Source organism: Balearica regulorum, chromosome 1, assembly GCF_011004875.1.
Source record: "Balearica regulorum gibbericeps isolate bBalReg1 chromosome 1, bBalReg1.pri, whole genome shotgun sequence".
Classification (NCBI taxonomy): Eukaryota; Metazoa; Chordata; class Aves; order Gruiformes; family Gruidae; genus Balearica; species Balearica regulorum.
Window position 1 is genome coordinate 96,390,019 of NC_046184.1, and position 24,206 is coordinate 96,414,224.

The window sequence follows — 24,206 nt, forward strand, 5'->3', positions numbered from 1 at the left end:
GTGTACAGCAGTCCGAATTTTAAGCCCTGGGAGGGAGGGCTGGTGGTGGACCGGCAACGGGCTTTGTGGTGCAGATGGGGCCGTGTACAGCCCCATGCTTGGTACTGCTCTGAGGCAGCTGGGGCTGTTTCAGGTGAAATCTCTGCTGACCTTGGTGACGTAGGAAGATGATTGAGGTATGTATTGAGGAAATGCAGTGTAAAAAAACCACAACGCCAAGTGGTTAATCCTGTTGCTGGATGCGCTTGCTGGCCCTGCCGCACTAGTTGTCATCTTTGAATATTGGCGGGACGCCCACGCTCATCTTCCTGCAGCCTCTCGTGCGCAGCGAGAAGGGCCCAAGATGCTGTTCAGCTGCCCTGGTGGCCCTAACACAGCGTGTTGCCCTGCGGTAGTCACAGGCAGGGATGCTAGTGGCCAAAGCCACTCACCTGCCACGAGGTAGGGTAATTAAGAGTGTTACGAGACGGTGACTACTGTGTTGACTTGGATATTTTCAAAGAAAACTGTGTTCATAAGGACACAGCAGAAGTAAGGAGGACTTGGCGGTTATTGTTTGGGGGCAGAGTGAGGTGTTCATTTTTCTTTCCTCATCCTCACTGGACAGTCAGTGTCCTGTCCTCTCGGCTTCTGCTTCCCTCTGTTCTGAGGGATGGCTGAATGTTCTGGGTAAGGGAAGGTTTGGGGGAGGGCTGATGGGCACATAGTTTTCTTGGTGCAGGGAGGTGAGAAGGCAGAGGGTGGCTGTTACTGTTCTGCTCTGTAGTTTAAAACTATGTGCTTTGGTTCCTGATGTAAACAGAAAAAGGGACTTTGGAGAAAAATTAAACCCAGATTAACCACATCTGAGTAAATCAAAATTACAGCAAATAGGAAATACTCCATGATCTGTGACTTCATTGTAGCATTTACAATTACTTTGATTAATTCTTTAATTGATAATTGACTGTGCAGCAAATCCTTATTAAAAGGCAAACTTTGGTGTCATTGCTGTGCCACACAGCAGAGAAAACAGGAAATTCCCCTCCACTCAAAGAGATCCAGTCCTTAAACCTAGCGGGAGGTGCTTCATCAGCAATCATTCTCTTTACAGGAATAGTTTTGTATTGATAGTTTCATTTCAATAAACTATATTTTGACCTATCTGTGGGCACAGCTGCAGTTTCCTCTTGGCTAGTGGCAAAGTAGATACATATAAAACCTTGTGTTTATAACCTAATAGGTATACATAGTTAGATGTAGATATATCTTGTCTAAACGTGTATCTGTATTTCCATCTAGGAATATCTGCATAGGCATAATACATTTTATAAAGCTCATAAAAAAACTTTGGAGGCATTCACAAAAACTCAGTTTTACATGTGTTAAACAATCAGCAAAGGTCCTCAGTAGTGATCAAAAGAACTGGGAAAAACAATATTCTCATCTTTGTTTCTCTGTGGTCATAAAGATATGAAGATAAAAACCATAATGCCTACCTGTAATCTTAACTATCCAATCTTGTTTGAGGTGTGGCTTACTTGTGAAGTGGCTTTTTTATGTTGGCTGGAGGGTTATTGTTTTGTTTTGTTTTCCGCTGGAGAACTACAGAAACAGTTTTCACCATCCAGCTGGAGCCAGACTGTTAGAGTTTTTTTCATGAAGCCACTTCTTCTTTGACTGTGGGTTAAGAAATGTGAGTTTTAAATAGGTGATAATGTAAACAAAATGAGAACCCAAAGTTTAAATAATCTATCTTACTAAGAGGACTTCTCCTTTCAGTTTTTATGGGCCTCTGGTGCTTTCTTGGTGGTTCTCCAGAAAACCTTGCCAAAAAGAGATATAATGAAACAGTGCAGGCTGAGATAGATCCTCTATTTGCGGCAGCATTGTCTTTGACTGCAGCTCTTCCAATGTACAATTTTACTCCATATTTTTGAGGTGTACAAGGCCTTATTAAAAAAAAGAATAGCATACAACAACAAAACCTCAAATGAAGAGGCAGCTGTTTTCCATGCTTTTTATATTCATAATGAGCAGAAACTGCTGAATCCCAGGCCATGGGACTTGGCAGCAGAGGGACCTGTGTTTTATGTGTTAGCCCTTTTTCCAGACTTGATTGTTAGTTGGGAGTGCCAACGTGAAATGTTTTCCTACAGGTTTGTTGGGTTTTTGTCTTTACTTTTTTCTTGAAATCAGCTTTCTAGCAGGTTGCTTTGTTACTGGAAGTTGCTGTTGATACCCATGGGTGGTCTTAAGGCATCCTTCTTTCCAGTGTGTAATATTTTACTGAGTACTTTGCATTTACATTTTGGGAATCTTTCTGTGCTCTCTGTCTCTGTGGGGGTTTTTTTTCTTCAGTGGTAGGCCTGTGCAGTGGAAGTGCAAATTAAAGATAATTGATTTTGGAAGTGGCGTGCTTTTTCCTCTGTGCTGACTTTGTCCTTGTACTGAGAATATTTACAATTACAAGAACTCATTTGCTCTTCCTAAGCTTTAGCCAAATGTTTGACTTGTCATAATTTAACTGTGATATAAGGCAAACTGAGGTATTTAATGCCAATGTCAGAAAGAGTTACCAAGAGTCAGTTTTCACAAATCCAGTTTTAGTCTCTAAGACTGGGATGAGTCATTTAATCTGACACAATGAAAACAGAAAAGCAGGAAAAACATTGAAGCACAGAGGTGTCAGTTCATCTTCCACTTTTCATGTTCCAGAGAAAATCTTTCCAATCGGGAGAAAATTGTTAAGCTGTTTGCAGTGTAACTTCATGAAGATGCTGTGGTCTTTCCCAAAGAGCAGGAATTCAGGACTCTCTTACTCTTGACGGGGGAAAAAAATGTTCTTAGAGTCTACTGAACTACAGGAGTCCCCCTACTGAGTTCATATAGTAGCATGAAGAAGGTAGGATTGATCAAATAACCTGGCACATCCACAGTTAAGTCTGCTTCTTTCCTTTACTATAATGTCACCATTTAAATCAGCGGAGGAACTCAGGTCATAGAAAACAAACATAGCATAGGTGGTAGGATGTACTTTCTACAGGAGCACAAGGAACAGTAAGCTGTGTAATGAGTGTTTTCTTGTCCACAGTAGCCTGCCATTATTGATAACCAAAACATTCAGGAGAAACCCATCTGTTTCCCCAGGTTTTTGAAAATGTTGGATGCACCTGGGGATAATTTTTTTGAGAGTGATGAAATCTTAAATGAGTTAGCTTGTTGGCTGGTATTTTAAGAGTTTGTTTTGTTTCTTTTTTAACTGAGGTTTTTTTTTAAGATCTCAGTTTATTACATGGTAAAAGTGTCCAGCTTTTAGTTGTATTGCATTGTGAATGGGCATCAGAAGATAAAGACAAAGGACCACTCAGTATTTCAAGAGTTTCAGAGAGATTTGAGTTACTGCTTAATTAATGATAATGTGTTTGCGTTCGTCTACGCATGAAATCCACCCATTCTGGGAGAGCTTCATTAAGAGCCCAGCATTTAATAAGCAAGGATCCACAGCCAGGTTTGAGAGGTTTTTTGTGTTCCAAAATACCCCTTCACTTACTTAAAATCTTCTAGAGAGAAAAGAAAAACCCTTTCCTGCTTCCTGAGGAAGTTTCAGTGCACATCTGGACTACTCATAGAAGGAGCTGTCTCAGTTGATTTTAAGTGTTTGATTCTTTGGTGGGCTGACTTCAGTCTCTTGCAATGACATCCTCTGTGTCATCACTTAAAGCTTGTGAAAGACCCATGTATCACAGAGACTGCTGCCAGAGTAATCCATCCCATAGCAATTCTAGAGTATCTAAAAGACCTTCCACCTGTTTTCTCCCAAAGTCCAAACCATGGCAAAGCAAGGAGTTATTTTTGAAACTTAAATTGGAAGGTCCCATCCAAGCTTATTGACGTCCTTGAGCTTATTGACGTCCAGTGTTTCCAGTAAGCTTTTGGTCGTGCGGGGTTGTCCGTCCAGTTGCTTACCAGCTCATGAAGGACCTAGACTTTCAGGGAAAAATTATTTGTGTTTAGGCTCTTGAGCATAGAGCAACAGACTTCTGCTGTGGACAGGCCAGTTCAGATCTTTGAGGATGTTAAACATCTGGATTTTAGAAAGAATTTGTTTGTTAGGTGCCAGATGCTCTTATTTTTAAATTACACACATTGCTTGACCAGGAAGCTCTCTTGCTCGCTGAGGTTTTTTTCGGGCTTTCCTCAGAATCATGTCAACTCCATGCTCTTCCCCTTTTTCTGCTGAAAAACAAACTTTTAAAAAAATCAAAATACAAAGGAAAGCTTGGACTAAATTGCATTCACATATCCAAATACAATGAAAATACTGTACTGTGTTTAAATCTCATAAATATTTTTTTAATTTTTTTTTGAGTGGGGGAGAGGTGTTTGCAAACTTGGATTTGTAGCATTGGGTAGCGCTCTGAAAAAATAAGAGGAAGGGTTGAGCCAAACAAGCTGTGCTACCTGTTCTCCAGCTACCCGTATTTCCAGCTCTTCTGCATTTAGAATTGCTGGCAAATATGGTAACATGGTTGTAATCTCAGGTTACTGCCGGTCAAATGAAGCAGTGTCATCATTCTCATGGATCATGCAAGAGGAAGAAATCAGACCTTGAGGTGCTTAATTGTGCTCTAAGGCACAAAGAAACATCTGGGAGACAGCAGGCAGGCTGACCTCGGCTCAGTCCCTGGGAGGGCTGTGGCACTGGTCTTCATGGAAGCCATTTCCACGTACACGAAGTACAGGAAGGTGACTGGGAACAGCCAAGCACGGATTTACCATGGGCAATTTGTGCCTGATCAATGTGATGAAGTGATGGAGACAAGGTGTCATGGGCAAGGGGAGAGCAGAGGGTCTTGCTTACTTTGGTACCAAGGTTTTTGACACTTCCATTAGCATCCCTGGAGCCAAATTGGATACAGACTGGTTCGATGGGTTACATGGAAAAATTGGCTGAACTAGGGGTTCAGCATTTGAACTGGCAGAAGGTTACTGTCGGTATTCCTTGGGGGCTGATGCTGGTGCTAGTGGTGTTTAATATTTTCATTAATGATACAAATTATGTGATGGAGTATGCTCTCAGCAAGTCAAAGGTGACACCAAATTGGTGGAAGTAGTCGATATGCAGGAGGGCAAAACTGACATTCAGAGGTACTTCAGAAAGTTGGAGTGGGCTAACAGGAACCCCATGAAGTTCAACAAAAAGAAAGGCAGAAAACAGCTTTGCAGAGAAGACCTGGGGATCCTAATGGGCAGCATGACCACAAAAGCAAACTGAAGGCTGGGCTGTGTGAGCAAGAACATAGCCAGCAGGTTGAGAGAAGGGGGTTTCCAGCTCTCGTCTTGCTTCTGAGAGTGTGGACCCCCATACCGGAGACCAAAGGACTGGAACATCCACAGTCGAGGACCAACGAGGAGGTTGGGTCTGGAGCACATTATGTACTAGGAAAGGCTGTGAGAGCTGGTCGTGTTTCGGCTGAGAAGGCTGAGGAAGGCTCCAATTGCCGCCAACTATGTGTAGGACAATTATGAAAAAGATGAAACTAGACTCCTTTTAGAGGTGCACAGTGCAAGGACAGGCAAGAGGCAGTAGTCAAAAGTTGCAGCAGGGGAAATTTTGGTTGAGCATAAGGAAAAATATCCTTCGGTTGAGGGTGGTGAAGGTGCCAAAAGAAGTGGTGGATTCTCCATCCCTGGGTGGACACTTGAGCAGCATGATCTAGCTTTGAAGCTCGGCCTGCCTTGAGCAGGACTAGAGACCTCCAGGTGCTATGCATGTAGTCTGCAATATTTCCCATTTCTTGAAATAAAGGTTTATTAGTGCATGAAAAATAATAATTACGTTGTCTGGTTTTAAGGGGAAGGATGCAAAAATATTTGCCCTAAATCCTTCACACGCAGCTCATGTCAAATTCCTAGTTTTAGATCTTTTGAAGTGGACATAGCTGAATCATGTGATTGTCTCTCCATGAATTAAAAATAAAACAAGTCTCTTTCTCCTTAAAAGAGACTGTTATATTCAGCAGAACTCGAGGTGGTGATGCATTTTTGCAACATTAGCGGGCATGCATATGGCTAAAGAATGAGACCATTGTCTACAGCCCTGCTTACTTTTGATGATTTAGTTTGAAGCTTGTTGTAGAGATCTTTAGGGAAAAGCTCTGAAAACTATGTCTTACGGCATAAAGCTACTTCCCTGGCAAAGAACAGAGTTTCTTGGTAGGTTGCTTTCTTGCAGGAGTTTTAAGTCATTCATGCCCATCATCTGTTGAGTTTCAGGAGAATATGGCTATAACGCTACAGTGAAATGCCAGCCATTAAATATGGGTGCGTTCAGTTACACACTTCTATCTTTATGAATATGGTTTACCATTATACAGGATTTTCTAATTTGTGCTGGTATTCATGTAGCTCCCAATTAAAGCAATTTTTAAAATTATTGCATGAAAGACATTAAAAATACTGGGTTTTTTTTCCTTAATTTGCATTAGACCTTTTCCATCCATTGAAATAGGTTAAGACTGCATGCAGAATTTTAGCTTACATTTCACCTGCACCTACATCTCACCTGCAAAAAAAGCAGTAGACTTGGGCTTGGTGTTGCATGGCATCCTGGGGGAAGTTCTTTGCTAACTTGGCTCAGATCATTTTGATGCATGGGCTCTGAGAGGGCACAGACTTTACAGAATACACAAAATACTCTTACCCTAAAAAGGGCTAGCAGCCATGTAGGCCAAAACTTCCATGCCTTCCAAATTAAATGCACGTTTTTGTTTAACTGATGAATTCAGTAGTGAAGTGCAACAATTCAGACAATGAGATATGGAACTATGGGACTTAAAATTATTTTGATTATTTCAATAGGTGTTAAAAGGGGAGTTTAATGTGCTGAGTAGCTGAAGCTGCCTTTGTGAGGGTAGACGTGCAGTAAGATAATATTATTCTTTCTGAGGGTTTTTTAAATAACAGTGTTTATTCCTTTTTTTTTAATCTGCACGTTATGAAACTTTACTACTCTGGCATTTGTGTATGCCCTGTTCTTGTATTCAGGGGCAGCTTTGTGATTTCATGCATCTCCAAATCTTTGCATTGCACTACCCTATTAATTTGCCAGGACCTGTACATGGATTATTCATTATGCTGAGGAAGTTGGATAAGCCTCAAATCAAACAGACACATTCCATGGTGCGTTTAAGGGCTTGTATGCATTGAGTGGGAGACAGCGCACAGGTCTAAAGTGAGACGCTTCCAGGTTTGTCCATATAGTGTTTTGTCTGCAGGAGCAATTCCAGTTGCCCAGCAAACTCCTCGCTGCCGGTGTTGTGGTAGGGTGATGTACCTGGCTTTCTCAGACTCCACTGCGCATGAACTGTGGCAATCACCTCATGGGGAGGGGGTTAGCATGGGCTGTTCAATGCACGGACAGCAGCGTGCGCCTGCAGAGTGGTACGTGCGTGTGCACTTCATCTGAATTCTGCAGCACTGTGGAGGCCCGCCTGGAGGTGGATCTAAAGCGTGCCTTGCTGGGGATGTTTAATGTCTCTGTAATTACCCATGTAACAAGCACACAAAAAGATTGCTGAATGTGAAGGTTTTCTTTCCAGTTTCTTCATCTTACGTCTTGTGAAGGGAGAGACGGCAGAAGGGAGCGAGGTCTGGGATCAGAGTTACAAGCTCTCTTTCCAGTTTGACCATGAATTTGTTTCTGACCTTTCTTGGAGAGATTTAATCTCTCTGACTCGTTTCCTAATTGGAAAAATCAGGAAGATATCACTGTTCCCACCTTTTATTAAATTTCATCACCATCTGGATTCAAGACAGAATGAATAACAACTAAGCGTTTTTTATATTTTTTTTTCAATGAGTTTGATTCACAGCAAGGTAGCTAACAAGTCTTTCAGTGGAAAAATAATAGATGATGATGTTTGGTAACAGTATGTTTTTAACTTTGGCTCTGTCTCAAAGTCTATATTCTACTACTTTCTCTGTAGAGATAGACACAAATTTACACATCTATTACTGTAGCTCTATTGAAGTATGTTACAGAAGTATAACAACATCTTCCTTTTAGGCTCTGAGAGGTCCATTGTAAAGAAGCCCAGATAGTTTCTTTGGTTGGCTATCTGGCACTGACTTGGTATTTGTGCCTAGGGATTTCCAAATGGAGATACAAGCACCTATGTGTCTTTGCATACGCCTTGAATTCAGGATTTGATGTGCTCTGCATGTTTCACACAGGTTGTCTGCATGGTTTGATGCCTTTGTGGGCACGCTGTAGTGCATGTGCACGTTTAGCCATTTTTCAGGGTACCTAGTCAGCCCCTCCTTATACTTGAAGAATAAGAGGATATTTGAGGTGGGAGACAGAAGACCTGAAGTAATTGTTTCCATTATGAGACTAATATGCTAAGTCACCAAACTTAGCTGAGTATCAAAGTTTTGGACCCGTGTAAGATCACAGGTTGGGTTGAATGTAAACCAGAAACCTCTTGAGATGGCACTGTGGATTTTTGGCTTTACCTGGAGTGAGGAATGCTTAGAAATTCTCCAGGATTTTCTCATACGTTCAGTTGAGGCCCTAATTACTTAGGGACTTTAACATGTCAAAATTTTCTCATGAAAGAAGTCATTAAGTTGTACTGAAAAAGCTCTAAATAGTGAACTGACACTTGTGCCTTGTTCTGTTTTTATGGATAAGATTTTTTCCCCCTCTTTTTCTTTTAATCCCTTAGTCCTGAAATCAGCTGTCTTCTGGCCCAAATTCAGTCCATCAGAATGCTTAAACTTAGGCTTAATTTAAGCTGCTACTTACATTGCAGGACCAGGAGCTGCATGATAAAATAACAGTAAGTGATAGAAATAACAAACTCTTTTTAAAATTTGAAAAGTGGGGAAAGTTATTTTTAAATACCAAATTGAAATAAAAATGAAAATAACCACTAGATGGCACTTGAAATTTGCGTATTGAGATAGCGCATCGGCTTTCAAAATCATTACAAATTTTGATAGACTCAAAAATATTTAATGTGTATCTGCATAATTTTGAGAGATGGTGTTTCCAAAACCAGAGCCAAAGTTCCTTTAGCTGTATCTCTTCCTTCTGTGATCAAATTAAACCACTGCGCTAAGAAATCTCGTCTGTGTTAAAAGCTTGTTTCTGATGCTTCAAATGCTGCCGTTAGAAAGGAGAAATACATGTATAACTGATAAATGTGTGCAAATTTGTTTGTTTTACTTATTTATATCTAGCTTTTTAACAAAATTCTGCTCTGGCCTGGCATTCTGTTTACCTTTTTGGGTTATGCTTAATTTGAGATACAATGTATTTTGACAAAGTGTTGCTGCTTCAGTATTTCTTTTAATATTATTTTAGGTCAATTGCTTGGAAATTATCCCGAAGTTTGGCAGGGGAGGGTTCAGGCAGGGAACAGACTCCAAGGGTTTGCTTTTCATTAACTTTCTACTTTACCTGTTTTATCTCTTGGTAGGGGGAGAGGATGGAAGGAGATTGTGACAATTTGATTTTGCAGAAAATATGCTAGTAGCTAGGCATTTATTATGAAGTCAATCTTGTGATATTTCTGTCAGTGGTCATTGCACAGGCCTGTTTTATTTGAAATTTTCATGTAGCCTCTTTATTGTTGTTTCTGAGCTGCATAAGAGTTACATTACTGTGATTTATGAGTTAATAATATTGAAGATGAGCAAAGCTGAGTAAATACTGTCTGTAGCCATTAATTTGATTCTTCTGCCATAGGAGCAGTGTAGTAGCTGTTTCAAGGAGTTGTTTGGACAACTGTCTTACCCTATTGTACTTGACTTGAAGAGAGCGAAAGTAGACAAACTATAATACTGGATTGTACAAGGATATTTTATGGCCTATTAAATTTGTATTAAGGGACTAATTCTTTCATTTGCTCATACAGCTGTATATGGTTCCCCTGACACTGGTAGTAATTATGACTGAATTTTATTATGAAAGCTTCATTACGCACATGGTAAACCTTAGAATGGATTACAGTAGCAATGGACACAGCCTCATTGTCCCGGTCTTGCAGAAGACGCTAGTACACAATCAACAAGAGGTGAAAAGGAGAGTCAAACAATTTTCCCATTCAGCTGCACTCACCCTGCGATGTCTGCTGCAGGAACGTCTGCTCTTTTGTGCTGCTCCGTGCTGCGCAAAAGCACTTGGCTGTGTTTCTGCCGTGACTAGGACCCTAGAGCAATTTGCATGCCTACTAATCAAAGATAAAAATGAAGCTTTGGGAGTGGCAAGTCAAAAAGATTGACTTTTTTTTTTTTTCTCTGTTCAGAGGCTCTTATCCTCTGAAGGCTGTGAGCAGAACTCCAGGCCATCCCTCTTGTTCACATAAAATTTCAATTTGACTCTGATTTCTTACCCGACAGGCCCTTCAGTGAGGAAGCTGTTGCTGAACTGCAGGTGCCCTCCTGGGAGTGAGCTGATGGGAGTAGCCATGCACTGAAATTCATTAAGTATTTCCTGTGGCCATCTTACATGTGATCTCACTGGCTTTAAAGCTCTTTACGCTGAGATTAACCGTTAGTGACTTGCAAAAGGTAGAGGGACCCCCGGTGATCCAGTTAACAAATCACAAAGACCTTCATTTTAGGATGATACTAAAATAACAGCAAAACACAGGAATGATAGCTGTCTTTCCAGAGAAGCTGCTCTTCATGCAGGCTCAGGTAGTCCTGATCACATTGAAGCACAAAGCAAATTTTTCAGGGTGTGTATGTGAATGCTCTCTCAGTTCTGGACCCTTGTTTTCATTACTATCGGGCAACTATTCTCTCTGTCAAAATCCCTCTCTTGCTTTAACTTGCTAAAAGTCAGTGTTTTTTGGATTATGCTGTTGCTATGGTCTGTGATGCTCTGCACACAAGCACTTGTCTCCTGTCTAAGAGGTGGCTGCATTTCACAGTCTACTCTGTGTTCCTGGAGGAAGAGTGCGCTATTGATAAATTGCTCTGGCGTCAGCAGAGGGCTTTTGTAGTGTGTGTTGCCATTGTCTCCCTCTCTGTGGGAGGAAGCATTGCAAAGTAGGTTGGGCTCTGCCACCTCTGTGTTTTGAAGTTCAGGGATTTATTCTGCTCACCTGCCCGGGTTTGTTGTCACTCTCTCCTGTTGTGGCAGCAGGTGTAGGAGCAAAAAGAATGTCGCTTTGGAGCGAAAGGATGCCAAAGCTTTCTGGCTGGGTGGGTCACGTCTCCTTCACCTAGGAGCAGGGCCAGGTTTAGTAGTGCAGGTGTCCCAGTATATCCATCCCCTGGGTGACTGACCTCACCTACCTATGCAGGAGGCCTGGCGCTGCTGCCCAGTGCCTGGCTTCTTTGCGTTTGCGCTGCACCGAGCATGCAGCAAGGGGAAATGCCTGCCTGCTCTGCAGGAGCTCCAGCCAAAGGAAGCTGCTAGGCTCATCCAGGTGGATTTTCCCAAGGGATGCGCATGGCTCTGGGCAGACCTGCTGTGGCCATCGGTTGGCACGTGGAGTGGTTAGTGCCTGGTGTCCAGAAAGGCAGCTCTCACCCTAATAAATGCTTGTCTTCTGCTCTTTGACCCAGAAATTTTGGCTAGCGGAGTGTGTCACTGGGGTCTTGTCAATGTTTCGGTGAAGTAAGTGTAGCTGTGGCCTGTGACTCACTGGGTTTCTTGTTGTTGTTTGTGCCTCTGCAGCTGCTGAAGGCTGAAATGAATCCTGCAGTAGCAAATAACCTACTGTAACTTAAATTCAAGGCAAAAAAAGGCCCATTTTGGTTAAGACCTGAGTCTTCAGACAACTGCTGTTTTTTTCAAGTGATTCTGGAAAAAAGCCACAAAATCTAAAAAAAAAAAAAAAAGTTAATATAAAAGGGTTATGGCTGGTTACTCCAAACTGTTTAAATTGCATCCTTCTGTGGAGGTTCCTGTTTGGAGGCATTAATGCGTTTGAATAAAGATGTTAGTGATTTACACCCCCAGACCTATTTCTGCAAGGCAAACTCTTCCATCAAAGATGCGTGCTCTGCAGCACAGGGGAGATGAGCAGTTTTCCCCTCCACTGCACCAGCAAGCTGCTTTGGAGAGACAATTGCATGCAAATCGTTTGGGTGGGTTAGCTGGTGTTTTATTTCCATGGCACATTCTGCTTGTTGTTGAGTTGTTTGAGTTTTTTGAAGTTTATTCTTAAAAGGGCAAGCCTTAGGTTCGAGTTTCCCCTTCCCCTCCCTGCCCACTTGCCCCTCCCCTCCCCGCGTGCCAGTTTGGAACCCCCGGGGCTGGGGTCGGTTTGGAACTAAACACCTCCAACCGCTTCACCTGCCGCCCAGGCTCGGCTTCTGCTCCACGTCCTCCCTCTCCTCCAGCCCTGGGCTCGGAGGGAGCCTGGTCCGAGAAAGCCTCAAGCACCACGTTAGCTTTCCTCCGGGCCTGGGAAGGCCTCCTGCGAGGGCATCGCTCAGCAGAGCTGCCAAATGCCAGCGCGGCTTCTCCTGTTCCCCGCAGCAGGTATTTACTGCCGTTTCCCTCTTCCGGAAACGCTGGGTGGTGGCTTGGTATGACTGGAGAGTTAGCATGTGAGTGCAGGAGCCCCAAAACAACCAACATGCCCAGCTCCTCGCCTGCGGGTTTGGTGCAGTGGGAGCGGTGCCTGGCCGGCCGGTGGGACCTGTCCCCTGTTGCGCCCCAGCAGCTGCACCAGCTGCTGGGCACACACCTGTACCCCCTCACTGTGCCCCAGGAGTGCTGCCGGCCCAGGGGCAGCCGGCTGGGAGGTCGCCCTGCCCCGGGCTGCCCCGCAGCCCTTGCCTGCCCGCACCTCCCTGGCTGCCTGGCATGGCCCAAGTGCCGGGGCCGGCACCCCAGACGCTCCTTTTCAGCCCCCCTTTCTCCTGCGTGGGCAGCAGTGCCGGGACGCAGTTACCTGCCGTTTCATCACAGCCCGGGGAGGGTCACTGTTGGCACTGGGTAGCAGCAGTATTTCTCATGCCTCCGCCTCCTCATTTGCTCTGACCCGTCCTCCACAGCGTGCCTATCCCTCCAGCTCCCAAATTGCTGTGCCGTTTGGACAGGCGTTTTTCCCGTACTCCTTCCTTCTGCTAGATTTAAAGCTCACCTACTGAACAGGCATTGGGTTTGTGGTACGTTGGTTTTGAGTGGCGTCAGTGTTTTGTTTTGATGTGGAAACCGGGTATGTTTCTGCCAAACAGAAGCAGTGTGGCCCAAACAGAGTGAATGTTTCCTGTGGGGTTGATGGCTTGCCATTTCATCCACGACATTTTCATCAAAAGCTTGGTCCAAAACACAGCCGAACCTCTTGTGCCTGGTCTCAGCAAGTCTGTTTGAAAAGTGTTTGTCACTTTGTTATTTTTTAAAAATTAATAATTAGTCTATGAAGTCCTGACTTTTCTCAGAGATTAGCTTTATTTAGGATAAAGCATAGTAGAAAAGAAAAGCTTGACCATTTCATAAACCATTTCTCACTTTATAAAGGCTGGTTTTTTAGATGCAGGAGCTGATTCCCGCAAGCCTGGTAGTTGGCACCTTCCAGCATGGATAAGTTGTAAGATAAATGTACTGATCTGGTTTTAGCTAATAAGTGGCTGTTACCTGGCATTCAGACTGGGGGAAAAAATGCCCAAATGGGGGGAAAAAAATAAAAATAATTAAACACTTGAGAGAACTGTGTGGTTGTTGCTTTTACAAAGATTGTGCAAACTCCCATCCAACCATCCTACTTGCATGCTGTGCATTTTGAGTACATTTTAAAATACTTTGTATTTTAGTTACATGTTTGAAATACCACACACCACTTAGTTTTCATAATTAGATTAATTTTTTTTTTTACGTTAATGGCATGGGGTGAGGGAGACGATGCACGACAACTCAGGCAGTTTGTTCAGCAGTGCTGTTGCCCTGCATGCCATAGCCCTGGGGGTCCTGGGGCACTTGGTTGACCCCCCGGCAGACACCTCCCCTCTGCTGCTCCTGTAGCCAGGCTTGGCCTCAGTTTTCCTTCCTGTCAGCAGAGGCCACCCACTTGCGCTCTGCATTGTGGATGTGGAAAACAGATTATTTGCTCATGTCTTTTTATGTATTCAAAGCCCGTTATTTTGTCTTTGTTAAGGTAAATGATGCTAGTTTTCACAGAGCTTTTCCTTTATTCTTTCATGCCCTTTTGCTTCATTCTTTTTTCTTTACCCTTTTTTCACTCTCTTTTTTTCTTCCCTCATCTATCTTTCCTTGTCTTTTCACTGTTTGTTCTCTTTTCCTTTCTTTTTTTTTCTTTGAGTGTATTTTCTCGACTACAACTACCGAGTTGTAGTTTAACAAGTAGTTTGCCCTACTGACAACAAGCACTTGCTGGCAGCCTAACTATGATACACTCTTAACTTGGTTTTCCAGTACCATAGCTAAGGTAGCACTCCCAAATTTGGGTTACATACTGAATTTCAGGCCGAGGGTAGGTTGAAATACTCACTTGGCCAAGTAGGGTCCAGTCAGCTGTGTGTGTTCTCTGGTAGGGGTGTAAGGAAAACCCAATAGTGAAGATCTATGCTAAGTTTTGGCTTTTTAATTTCCTAATCAGTTCACTGATGCACTGTAATGATAGGATCTAGTTCCTGCGTGTGTCTTTTGAGGGCAATTTTGTAGCAGGCAGAGTTTGCCTGTCTTTCATGTATTTTAATGATGACATTCCTGAAGACTATTTATTGAACGCATTAAGTTTTCCTGTTTAGTGTGAGGCTTTCTTGTGTCATCCTGTGCACTTGCTGTCTGTGTGGCTTCCATTTTAAAAACAGATTTAGAGGGAGCTAGCACTTGGAATACCCTTACAAGCATTCTGACCAATAGCTCTGAAGAGTTAGCTATGACAGCATTAAGCAAAAGCAAAACTAAATGATACACACATAAAAAAGGGAAGTGAACACTAGTAACAAATTATTCTTCCCCCCTCTTTTTTTTTTTTTTTTTAATTTGAAGCATCCTGATAGCATGCTAATGGTGAGTACAGTTGTTCAACCTAAAGTGCTTTTCGTACCAGACAAAACCTGGTTGATGTCTTTGTATTAAAATTCCCCAAAGAACATCTTATTTTTTGTGCATGTGTGAATGAGCAGAGAAAGAGTAGAGCTGAAGTTTAAAATATATTGACTTTTACTACATACATAGTGGTTTTATTCCTCTTTGGTAGGCATGAAACATTCACTTTAAAAAAAAAAAAAACCAAAATTCAAAAAGTACTATTGACATTCTTTTGATGATCTTGTGGTTTAATTTTATGTGTTAGAGAACAAAGAAAGCAAGCAACTCATACCTGAGTTTAAGAAAATAAGGAATAGTTCAAAATCACTTATGAAGATGGAAGAGCGTGTCACGAAAAATTAAATAAGACTTGTTGCTATGTTGCTAAGTGTTTCATGTGGTGACAGCCTATCCCAAACCTCTGCTAGCAAACAGGACTCCATTGAGTCTCAGCATGTCCCCCATTAAACCGTCACATCTCTGAAAGTTAGAAAGCTCATTAATGGCTTTCTGCTGTGAAACAATAAAGAATATATTCACTGACTGGTCAGTAATTAATGCCAACTAGGTTTTGTCCTTCATTATACAAATAATCTGGTTTTCTAAAAGAAATTTATTTTTTAAAAAAAACTTTTTGTATTTGTGTAAGTGTATTTTACTGACAGCAATCTCCTTTTGCTTTTATTTGAAAATTCAAATACCTCTTCAGCCCACTAGACCTGTGAGAACATGAACTCATTTCCCAGTCTCCTGCTTCTTTGTTGAAACAACTCAGGTCACTGACTCGGTAGCCCCCCAGTACACCAAGCCATTAGTGTCATAGTTTGGTCCTCTTTTCTCTCTTTGGTATTTGTTTTTATAGAATAGTAGAGAATGTGGATAGTGTAAAACAGAGCAGAAAGTGTGGAAAATCCACTCAAAACTTCCCTTTGGCTCCTTTGTACCAGTAATCTGCATGGAGTCAGCTGAGGGCCCAGCCAGACTCCAGGAAATTGTTTTAAGGTAACAGGAGAACAGAAATTAATTTCCAGTGTCCTCATGGAAATAAGATGAGTGTTGCTGAAGTTCAGATATTCTACCATGGAGAACCTTCCAACAGGCACTACACCGTAGTCACAATTCACATCTTGGGGGTTCTGCTTTGGCAGGTCTTGGATTCCTTTCTAGCCTGTATTACATGTTCATTACAGTGCTTGGTTACTTTTAAAGACCTTTATAAGAATGTTGGTGTTTGTGGACATAGTTTGGGGAACGCCTGGTGAGCACGGCTTGTTCAGCACAAGCACTAGTGACATTCTCGGGGACAGATCAACTATGGGGTGAGATAGTCCTAAAACTAGGACCACAGAAGTTGGTCACCTGTCTATATCAGGTTTTGTAAACAACAGAGGAAGATAGGAGGAAAACAAAACTCAGTGTTAATGAAGGTAATCAAACACTTGTTAATGAACACTTAAAAAATGAAGACTTGCATACAGTTGTGTAATTGAAGTAGAAATGTATACCATAAAAAGCTAAACAATCATTCTCCTCCCCCACTCCACCCCCCCCACCATCCAGATCTTCTTAAGGAATCTTAATTTTTTGTCCTCTGAAGCCCTATTAGGTATATGTATTTATAAAACATCCAAGAAAGCTGTGATTCTTTGATTAGTGTTTCCAGGACCAGAAAGGAAATAATACAGCCAGCACACAAAAGAAATGGGGGGGGGGGGGGGGGGGAATGTTACTTTTTTTACTGTTGTAATCTCTCTGTAACCTTTGATCTATATCTGCACTAAAGGTAGGTGTAGAACATCACCTTGAAGGTACCTCTTGCTTTCAGTGGATCATGAATGTCAGCCTTGACAGGTATCCTCTGGTAATGTTATAAAGCATATGTGGCTTATTCTCAGCAAAGCTGTCCATACTTTTGTCTTGTTGGAATATTCCTACTTTCTCCCTAGTTACTGTCATTTCTTTTTGTCATCCTTAAATGGAAAAATAGGTTGTAAAATCTTGTTAGCTGGTTTTAATTTTTCCTCTTGCTAACTTCAAAAAGCCATTACATCTGTCTTAAAAGATACATTATATTTTTACTGATACTATAGAAGAAATTACTTTTTTTTTGTGATATGGTTCATAAATGCCAATTATTGCAAACTTTGCACTTTGGGTGCTATGTATCTTCTGTACTTTTAAGCCCCAAATCCTGCAAAGACTGCCCAATACTTGTTCTGTGACTTTCTATGGAACTATTTTAATTAAGAGTCCACTAAATGGATTCCATTGATGTTTTGCTATTCAACAAGTAAAAATGCCAGTGAAACTTGCACTGTCATTTAATCAGATGTGCATTCACTTGACCATGGAATGTCTTGTCTAAGTCGTTACGCTATGCCTTACCAAAATTTTCCATACAAAAAAATGAAAGTGCCCATGTTAGCTGTGTTTTGCATTTGACTGGGGTTTTGTTGTTGTTGTTGTTAGGGGACAGCTTCTCTCATAGTTATATAATTGTACGTGAATATACTAAGAATTATGACAGAAATGCCCATGAAGTGTAGCGGTAGTAATATGAAAGATGAAGCAATCCAAAGGAAAACAAGTTCATCACACTGTCAGCATCCATTTTTTAATGGGGAAAGTCCCATGCAATGTAATAGAGAACTAGAACATTTGTCATTATGCCAATCCTACATTTGACTGAGAGAGGCATCAGCAAAAAGTGAACACCAAAAAAAGTCTCTGAAATGTAGGTCCAAACTTAGGAGAACTTGAATAAGTGAAAATGAGGAAAAAATGGTTTGGAAGCACAGAAATTTTAAAAGTAGGGGCTGAAATAGTTTATCTGTTCGTGTTATGAATGACCCTCTGTTTTATAGGAAGAGAAGAGAGGGCATAGAGGATAGAGTATATAGCTCAACATACTTATGGGGCAAGGGGTTTCCCAACCATGCTGTAAAAGGAAAGTTTGAAGTCAGTCTGTGGCCGTGGTCCTTCCATCAGTGGGGTTAAATCAGGAGAACTTTTGTTGTTGACCGTTGCAGAGATTCACTCTGAAGTGGAAGCAAAGAGCGACAGTCTGTCTTCCTGTAGTAAATGGTGCCTGTATAACAGCCAGGATCTGACTTACTCTGTCTTGGATCTCCTAAATGCTTGTTCAGCTGATAGGGTGACAAAAGCCTCTTTATAGTAGAACTGCTGCTTCAGAGTGACAACTACAGTAAAATGGTTCACAGTTTAAGAAAACAACCTAATGAACATCACTTGATTCCTGGAGCTGAGCACATGTTTCTGTTTCAGCACTGATGTGAAGTGAGCTTTGGTTAATTTATTTTAGGGGTAACTGAGTGTTTAATACCTAGCTTTCAGGCATGGAAAACAAAAAGTGTTTGTGAGCTGGTTGGTAGTAAAGAGACATAACATACTGAGAGCCCGTTTGGGATTTGCAAGGTGACTGGTGCCTAGGGTCTGTGCTGCCTTGCCAAGCTCAGCGTGGAGCATAGGCAGGGCCTCAGGGGTGATGGAGAACACATGTAAAATACACCATGGGATCACTTAAGTCCTGTGAAGTTTTCTCTTGCTCATCTTTAGAAGGGCAAGAGGCAGTGAGGTGTCAGCTAAAGGCAGTGCTGTTGTTGAAATAGCACTGAGACTTCAGCTGAGCTTTGTAACGGAGGATCATGGAGCACTCTTTAAACATTAATGTGGTTTCACGTTAGCGAGGTAGGAGGCTACCAGTAATACTCATCTTACTTAGGACTGACTGTAGGCAAAAACCGTGCAATTAGCTCACCTAGATAAGTTAGTGGTAAGGGCTGGAGTAGCTGACTCCTAGTTGTACTTGTAGCACATTTATCCTGCTCAGAAATAGGCCACGTACTTTATTGACTACAGTATGAGGCAGATCTCTATAATTTAACAAACTCTGAGACTTAACGAATCTCTGCATGCTTTAATGTTCTTTTAAAGCCCAAGTTGTTTGTTTCTGTGTGTTTGGACCCGCTTTGCAAGTCATGGACAAGGATTTAGGTGAATTGGTGCATGATTATGTGCCACATAATACTCGCTGAAAAGCCAGGAGTTGGTTAACAGAAAATGAACAGAGGAGCAGGTGCCATGAAATCAAAGTTTAAATGTACTCCAGGTAGAAATGGCATGATGGGGACAGCAAAGTGTGGAGCTTAATGACAAGCTCCTATGAAGTCACAGGACATCCCTAACTGGTGGGGGCCAGGTACTGCTGACAAGCAGGGAGGAACTAACCAAATCTAAGACATATCCAGGAAAATGCCATTTTTAAATATAGGTTAAAATTTCTGAACCTGCTTCCTTCAGGGTTCAGTTGTTTCCTCCAGCAAGCAGTGTCTGAAAGTCCTTCAGCCTTCTGTGCTGTTGGAGTCTGTGGGAAAGCAGCTGCTTATGCATGTTTTTGGTGCAAACAAGGGCATATTGCCAAAATGCTGGTGAGTTAACCAACAAGAAACAAGCATGGAAGAGAAAATTCTGGTTTTCAGCCAAAACCAGAATTAGTGATCACTAGATGAGTGGGATATGTAGGAATGTGACACAGCTTTCCCTTCTGCCGCTCTGGGCTGAAACATTAGTACTCTAGGAGGCATCCTCCAGAAAGCAGCATCCTAAAATGGGATGTGGCCTTGCAGTTACAAGGTTTGACCTGTTTTCATGCCCTTCTCCTGACAGTCAACAACAGAGCTTCTGACTTTGTCTGTGGGACCAGGGCTTAGCTCAGCTTCTTTATCCTGCTGGCGTGAACCCCTGTGAGACTTCATCAATTTTTGTCGGCTTTTAAAGATCTAGCTGGCTGATGCTCTCCAGGTTCAGTTTGTTGTGATGTTTGTGTTTGTTTTCTTGGAAAGCCAGCCATGCTCCTGTCAGGATTATCATTGACATTACACAGTCCCTGGCAGGTACCAGGGACCAGACTGTGTGCCGGCAGTGCTTGCTTCCTGTGGCCTTCGATACTCAGATGCGATGTGCTGGCTTTATATATTTATTTGTCCCTTACTTGGATAAGCAGATCTCTTAAGCCATCCCCTAAATTGGTAGTTAGCATGTGTTAAGCATGTATTTTTATTGAGAGGTAGTTCTGAGTTAGTTACTTTTTAGATGAGGACACATACACGAGATAGATATGTAAGTATTGTTTAGCTTCTGCATGCACTTGGTGCAGCGGATGGTTTGTTTTGTTTGCTGTGCGGGGGCTCTTGTTGATGAGCACTTTGGATGTGTCAAGGTAACTACTTCTGGTTGTTCGCTTCAGATTCATGTATTAAAATTCACTTCTCTTAGGCAGGGAGTCAGATTTCCCTATTGCGCCTTTTAATGGCACTTGGGAAATCCTAGCTCATAGTGTCATGGGGTTCTGCATCAACATTGCTATATATAAAGTCCCTGATTAACAGATGAGTAGCTGGCGATATGTTCCACTGCTAAAGAGGACATTTTCAGTGGCAAAATATGAAAAACTACAGTGGGCACAGGTGTGGAAGAGCTGTGAAGTCTCTCACTCACTTAGGCAGTGAAGCGTGAGGGCTTTTCTGCTGTCCTTCAGACAGGAGCACATTCGAGAGCTGGACTGGCTAGTGTCCGTGCTTCATGCTCTTTAATTGTATATTGCTAGTTAATCTGGGCATTAGGTGGAAATGTAGAGATTGGAAAAGATAATCCACGCTGTTGTTGGTAATTGGAACAAACCTCTATATATGACCTTGCCAAAAAACTTCTGAGAGTCTTGTGTTAGTAGTGCCCCATATATTTGTCACTGGTTTAAGTATCTGTATGATGATCATTTATGCTTAAGGGTTTGTTGTGAACTTAGAACTATTTTTGCATGACAGGTCACAGTAATGAAAGGCAGTAGTAGGAATAAGGATCATTCGACAGAAGGAGAAGGAACTGGGAAGCGACCAAAAAGAAAGTGTCTTCAGTGGCATCCCCTGCTTGCCAAGAAACTCCTTGACTTCTCTGAAGAGGAGGAGGAAGAAGAGGAAGAGGAAGATATTGATAAGGTAGACTTCATTGGATACTTTGACTGTAGAGGGTTAATGGTGGGTCATATTCTCCCTAGCTGTGTTTCTGTTTTGTTTGCTTCTTGCTGTTCTCTTTTGTGAACAAACGTGGCCAATTAAAAATGATGCTGTGCCCATCAGGTTATAAAGGTAATAGCAAATAACATGGAGTTGTCAACCACGTTTTTAAAATCTTGGACAAAACTCTGTTTTTTAGAGTTAGACTATCTTTGCGTGTGAAATTCAGCTTATCCTCCAGAACAGTGAGAACCCAATTGGAATAATCTCTCTTGTTTGATGCTTGGTATTTTGGTATTGTTCAATGATGCTGGCCTTACCCTTTTTTCGTAAGGACCTCACAGTGTGGCACCTCCCAAATGTACAGTTAGACTCATCCTCTGTAACAAGAACTGGGAATGGGAGGTGATGGGTTTTGGAGACGTGATGTTTCCAGCATGTGGATAACATTCATATCTGCATCTCCTTGATGCTTTGCTGAGGCAGGAAGGGAGAGGCCAGAGCTGAGGAGACTGCCTTGAGCCGCATACTGATAAGGAAGAGTGACCTTGACAAGGATAAGGAGGAGCCTGATATTCTCACAGTGCTTTCTATTGACCTTACAGGTTGCTTGCCAAAATGTGGCATAAAAAAAGCCATGTTGTGGTTAAGTAGGAGATGAATTTCTGTGTCGTACAGTAAAAAGTTTCAGTCAGAACTAGTCTTCTGTGGTGCATGCTTCACAGGAATGATAGGCTGGTCTGTGAGCAGAGAGAGCATATTTTGGCAGTGTATTCTGTTGAGATTTGCCCCCTGGCCTCCGACTGGGCAGCTGTGCAGTGACTACACTGCAGCACAGCTCACAGGCTGAGTAATGAGCGGCAGGAGATGAGGGAACAACTGTTACCTATGCACTTTCCTTCCAATGAACTTTGTAGTTGCAAACACGAGTGATTGACGCCCAAGTTAGTTCTGCTCACCTCATCCCACCAAGATGATTTCTAGGTCATAGGAAGGGGATAGGTAGGATCTTGTCTTTCAGCCCCTTTAGGACTGTTACTAGAGAGTGGTCCTCAGCTTAGAAATCTGCTTCACTTGCAAGTCAGAGTTTAAGTCTTGCAGAGAGCATCAACAAACCTTGGATCTTCAGGTGAGGATGTTTGTAGAACTCTGGGTCTTCTGGACAGAACAGGTAGACTTTGCAGGTAGCTGTGTGTAGCCATGAGCATCTCTTTCCTTGACACGCAGCATACAGAGACTCTCAGTCTCCATGAGAAGCGTGGATAACTGAGTTTACACCCCTTCCCTTTCTGTTCTGTTAGGTGCCGCTTCTTGGCGCTGATGGTTTAGAGCAGGATGCTGATGAAACCGAAGATGACGAGTCCTCAGAGCAACGAGCTCGCCGACCAATGAATGCATTTCTCTTGTTCTGCAAACGCCATCGCTCTCTTGTGCGAAAAGAACACCCTCGCCTTGATAACCGTGGCGCAACCAAGATCTTGGCAGATTGGTGGGCTGTTCTAGATCCAAAAGAAAAGCAGAAATACACTGACATGGCCAAGGAGGTATGTACTGTCTGAATGGTGGATGTAAAGGGAGTTGATAACACATATGTCTGTTTTCTGTTTCTCAGTGTATTAATTGTTTTCTGTGGGGTCTTTCTCTTCCCTGAATTTCTCAGCTTCCCTAGTGGGATTATGGTGCCCAGAGCTGCTGCTGGTTTTGCTTTGATTCACTTGGTCCTTTGGACCAGAATGAAAAGAAGTTGGTCTGTATACACAAACTAACCTGGCTCTAGTAGTCATTGGAACAAATATATGCACTTTGTAATAGATATCACCTGATAATTCCTGCGGTACATGTATTAGCACATGGATAGAGTGTGGCCATTGAAAATAATAAATTATATGGTTCAGTATCAGCTGATTGTAGTGATACTTCCTCAAGCTGTGCATTTGCCATCAATAATATAGGTTGCTATTATAATACAGGTGGAACAAACCAAAAGCATAGTGAACAAATGCCATCCCTTTTTACCTTTGATGTTGAAGAATTTTAAGTTTACTAGTGTTTCATTAAGTACTCTCCGTGTGCATTGCTACCAATTTCTGATATAGCAGCCTTTGGTGAGGCAGAGTCCAGTACCCACATCAGAGAGCAATATACATTCAGAGTCCTTTAACTGGGAGCAAGGACGAGAGATTTATTCCCATATTTCACAAAATGTTATGTGACTAATATTTAAATGAGGCTTCTTAGGAAATAGCGTACATGGTAAGCTGGCCCCAAGAAGACTGCAGATATTGATAGTGGAGAGTGAAAGACAAAGCAAGTAACTTAGGCTGATAATATCACCCCAAAATAGATCACTCTAATTACCTGTGTGATCTAGATTGTGGGTAATTAATGAATTAAATCTTAGAAAAAATAATGGACGGCCATGTCTCTCATTTGTCAAGTAACGCTAGCATACTACAAGTACAGATAGGTGTGAAACAGTTGGGGAAACTATTATCTGTACCTGTCCTGTCACCCAACGGTGTCTGCTACTGTTAACACATGTCTATAAGATCTGTCTGTTCAGTAGTTTGTGTGAGCATGGAAGGGTCCACAGGAAAACCGAAATGTTCTGCATGGCAGGTCCTTTTTGAAGCAGGGTGTATGGTACCTCTGTAGTCCCTCGTCTGTGATACAGTGTTGAAATACTTGAGTCTCAGCTTTGTCCAACCATTCCTGATTTCTTTTGCCTTCCCACTTACAAATTAGCCATGCTTCTTGAAATGTGTGGGAAAAGGACAATTAGGAGATCCAGTACAGATACAGAGGAAGGAAAGATGAAAACGAAATAATCTTAGGAAGAAACAAACCTGATGTGACTGTATTTCTTAGCCTTTTGTATTGCTGAAGAAAGCTCATTCATTAAGAAGGCAAATAATTGCAGAACTTCTGTATGAAGTGACAGATCTGAAACTATTAATCGTATTGTTGTAGAAATCATTGTTCCTGTAGTGATTTATTTATTTTTCCTGGCTTGAAGAACAAATTGCATATTCAGTGTCAGAGAAACAATAAATCTAAGTAGTTTAGATCATTACGACTAGTTCCAAGAATGCGTAGAAGAGAGATAACATATAATTTTTATTCTTAAAGCATTTGTATGTTACAACAATAATTAGCAGCTATAATGTGCC

At 42.1% G+C, this 24,206-nt stretch overlaps 1 protein-coding gene across 20 annotated transcripts in view; it reads left to right on the forward strand.

Annotated features, from left to right (window-relative positions):
- The window catches only part of BBX (BBX high mobility group box domain containing), a 143,718-nt gene that overhangs the window by 63,487 nt on the left and 56,025 nt on the right, over positions 1-24,206 (forward strand). For all 20 annotated transcript variants that reach the window (XM_075767407.1, XM_075767423.1, XM_075767453.1 and 17 more), the window contains 2 exons: positions 20,848-21,018; positions 22,338-22,580. In XM_075767407.1, coding sequence (XP_075623522.1) covers positions 20,848-21,018; positions 22,338-22,580 — 414 coding nt within the window. The remainder of the gene's footprint in view (positions 1-20,847; positions 21,019-22,337; positions 22,581-24,206) is intronic.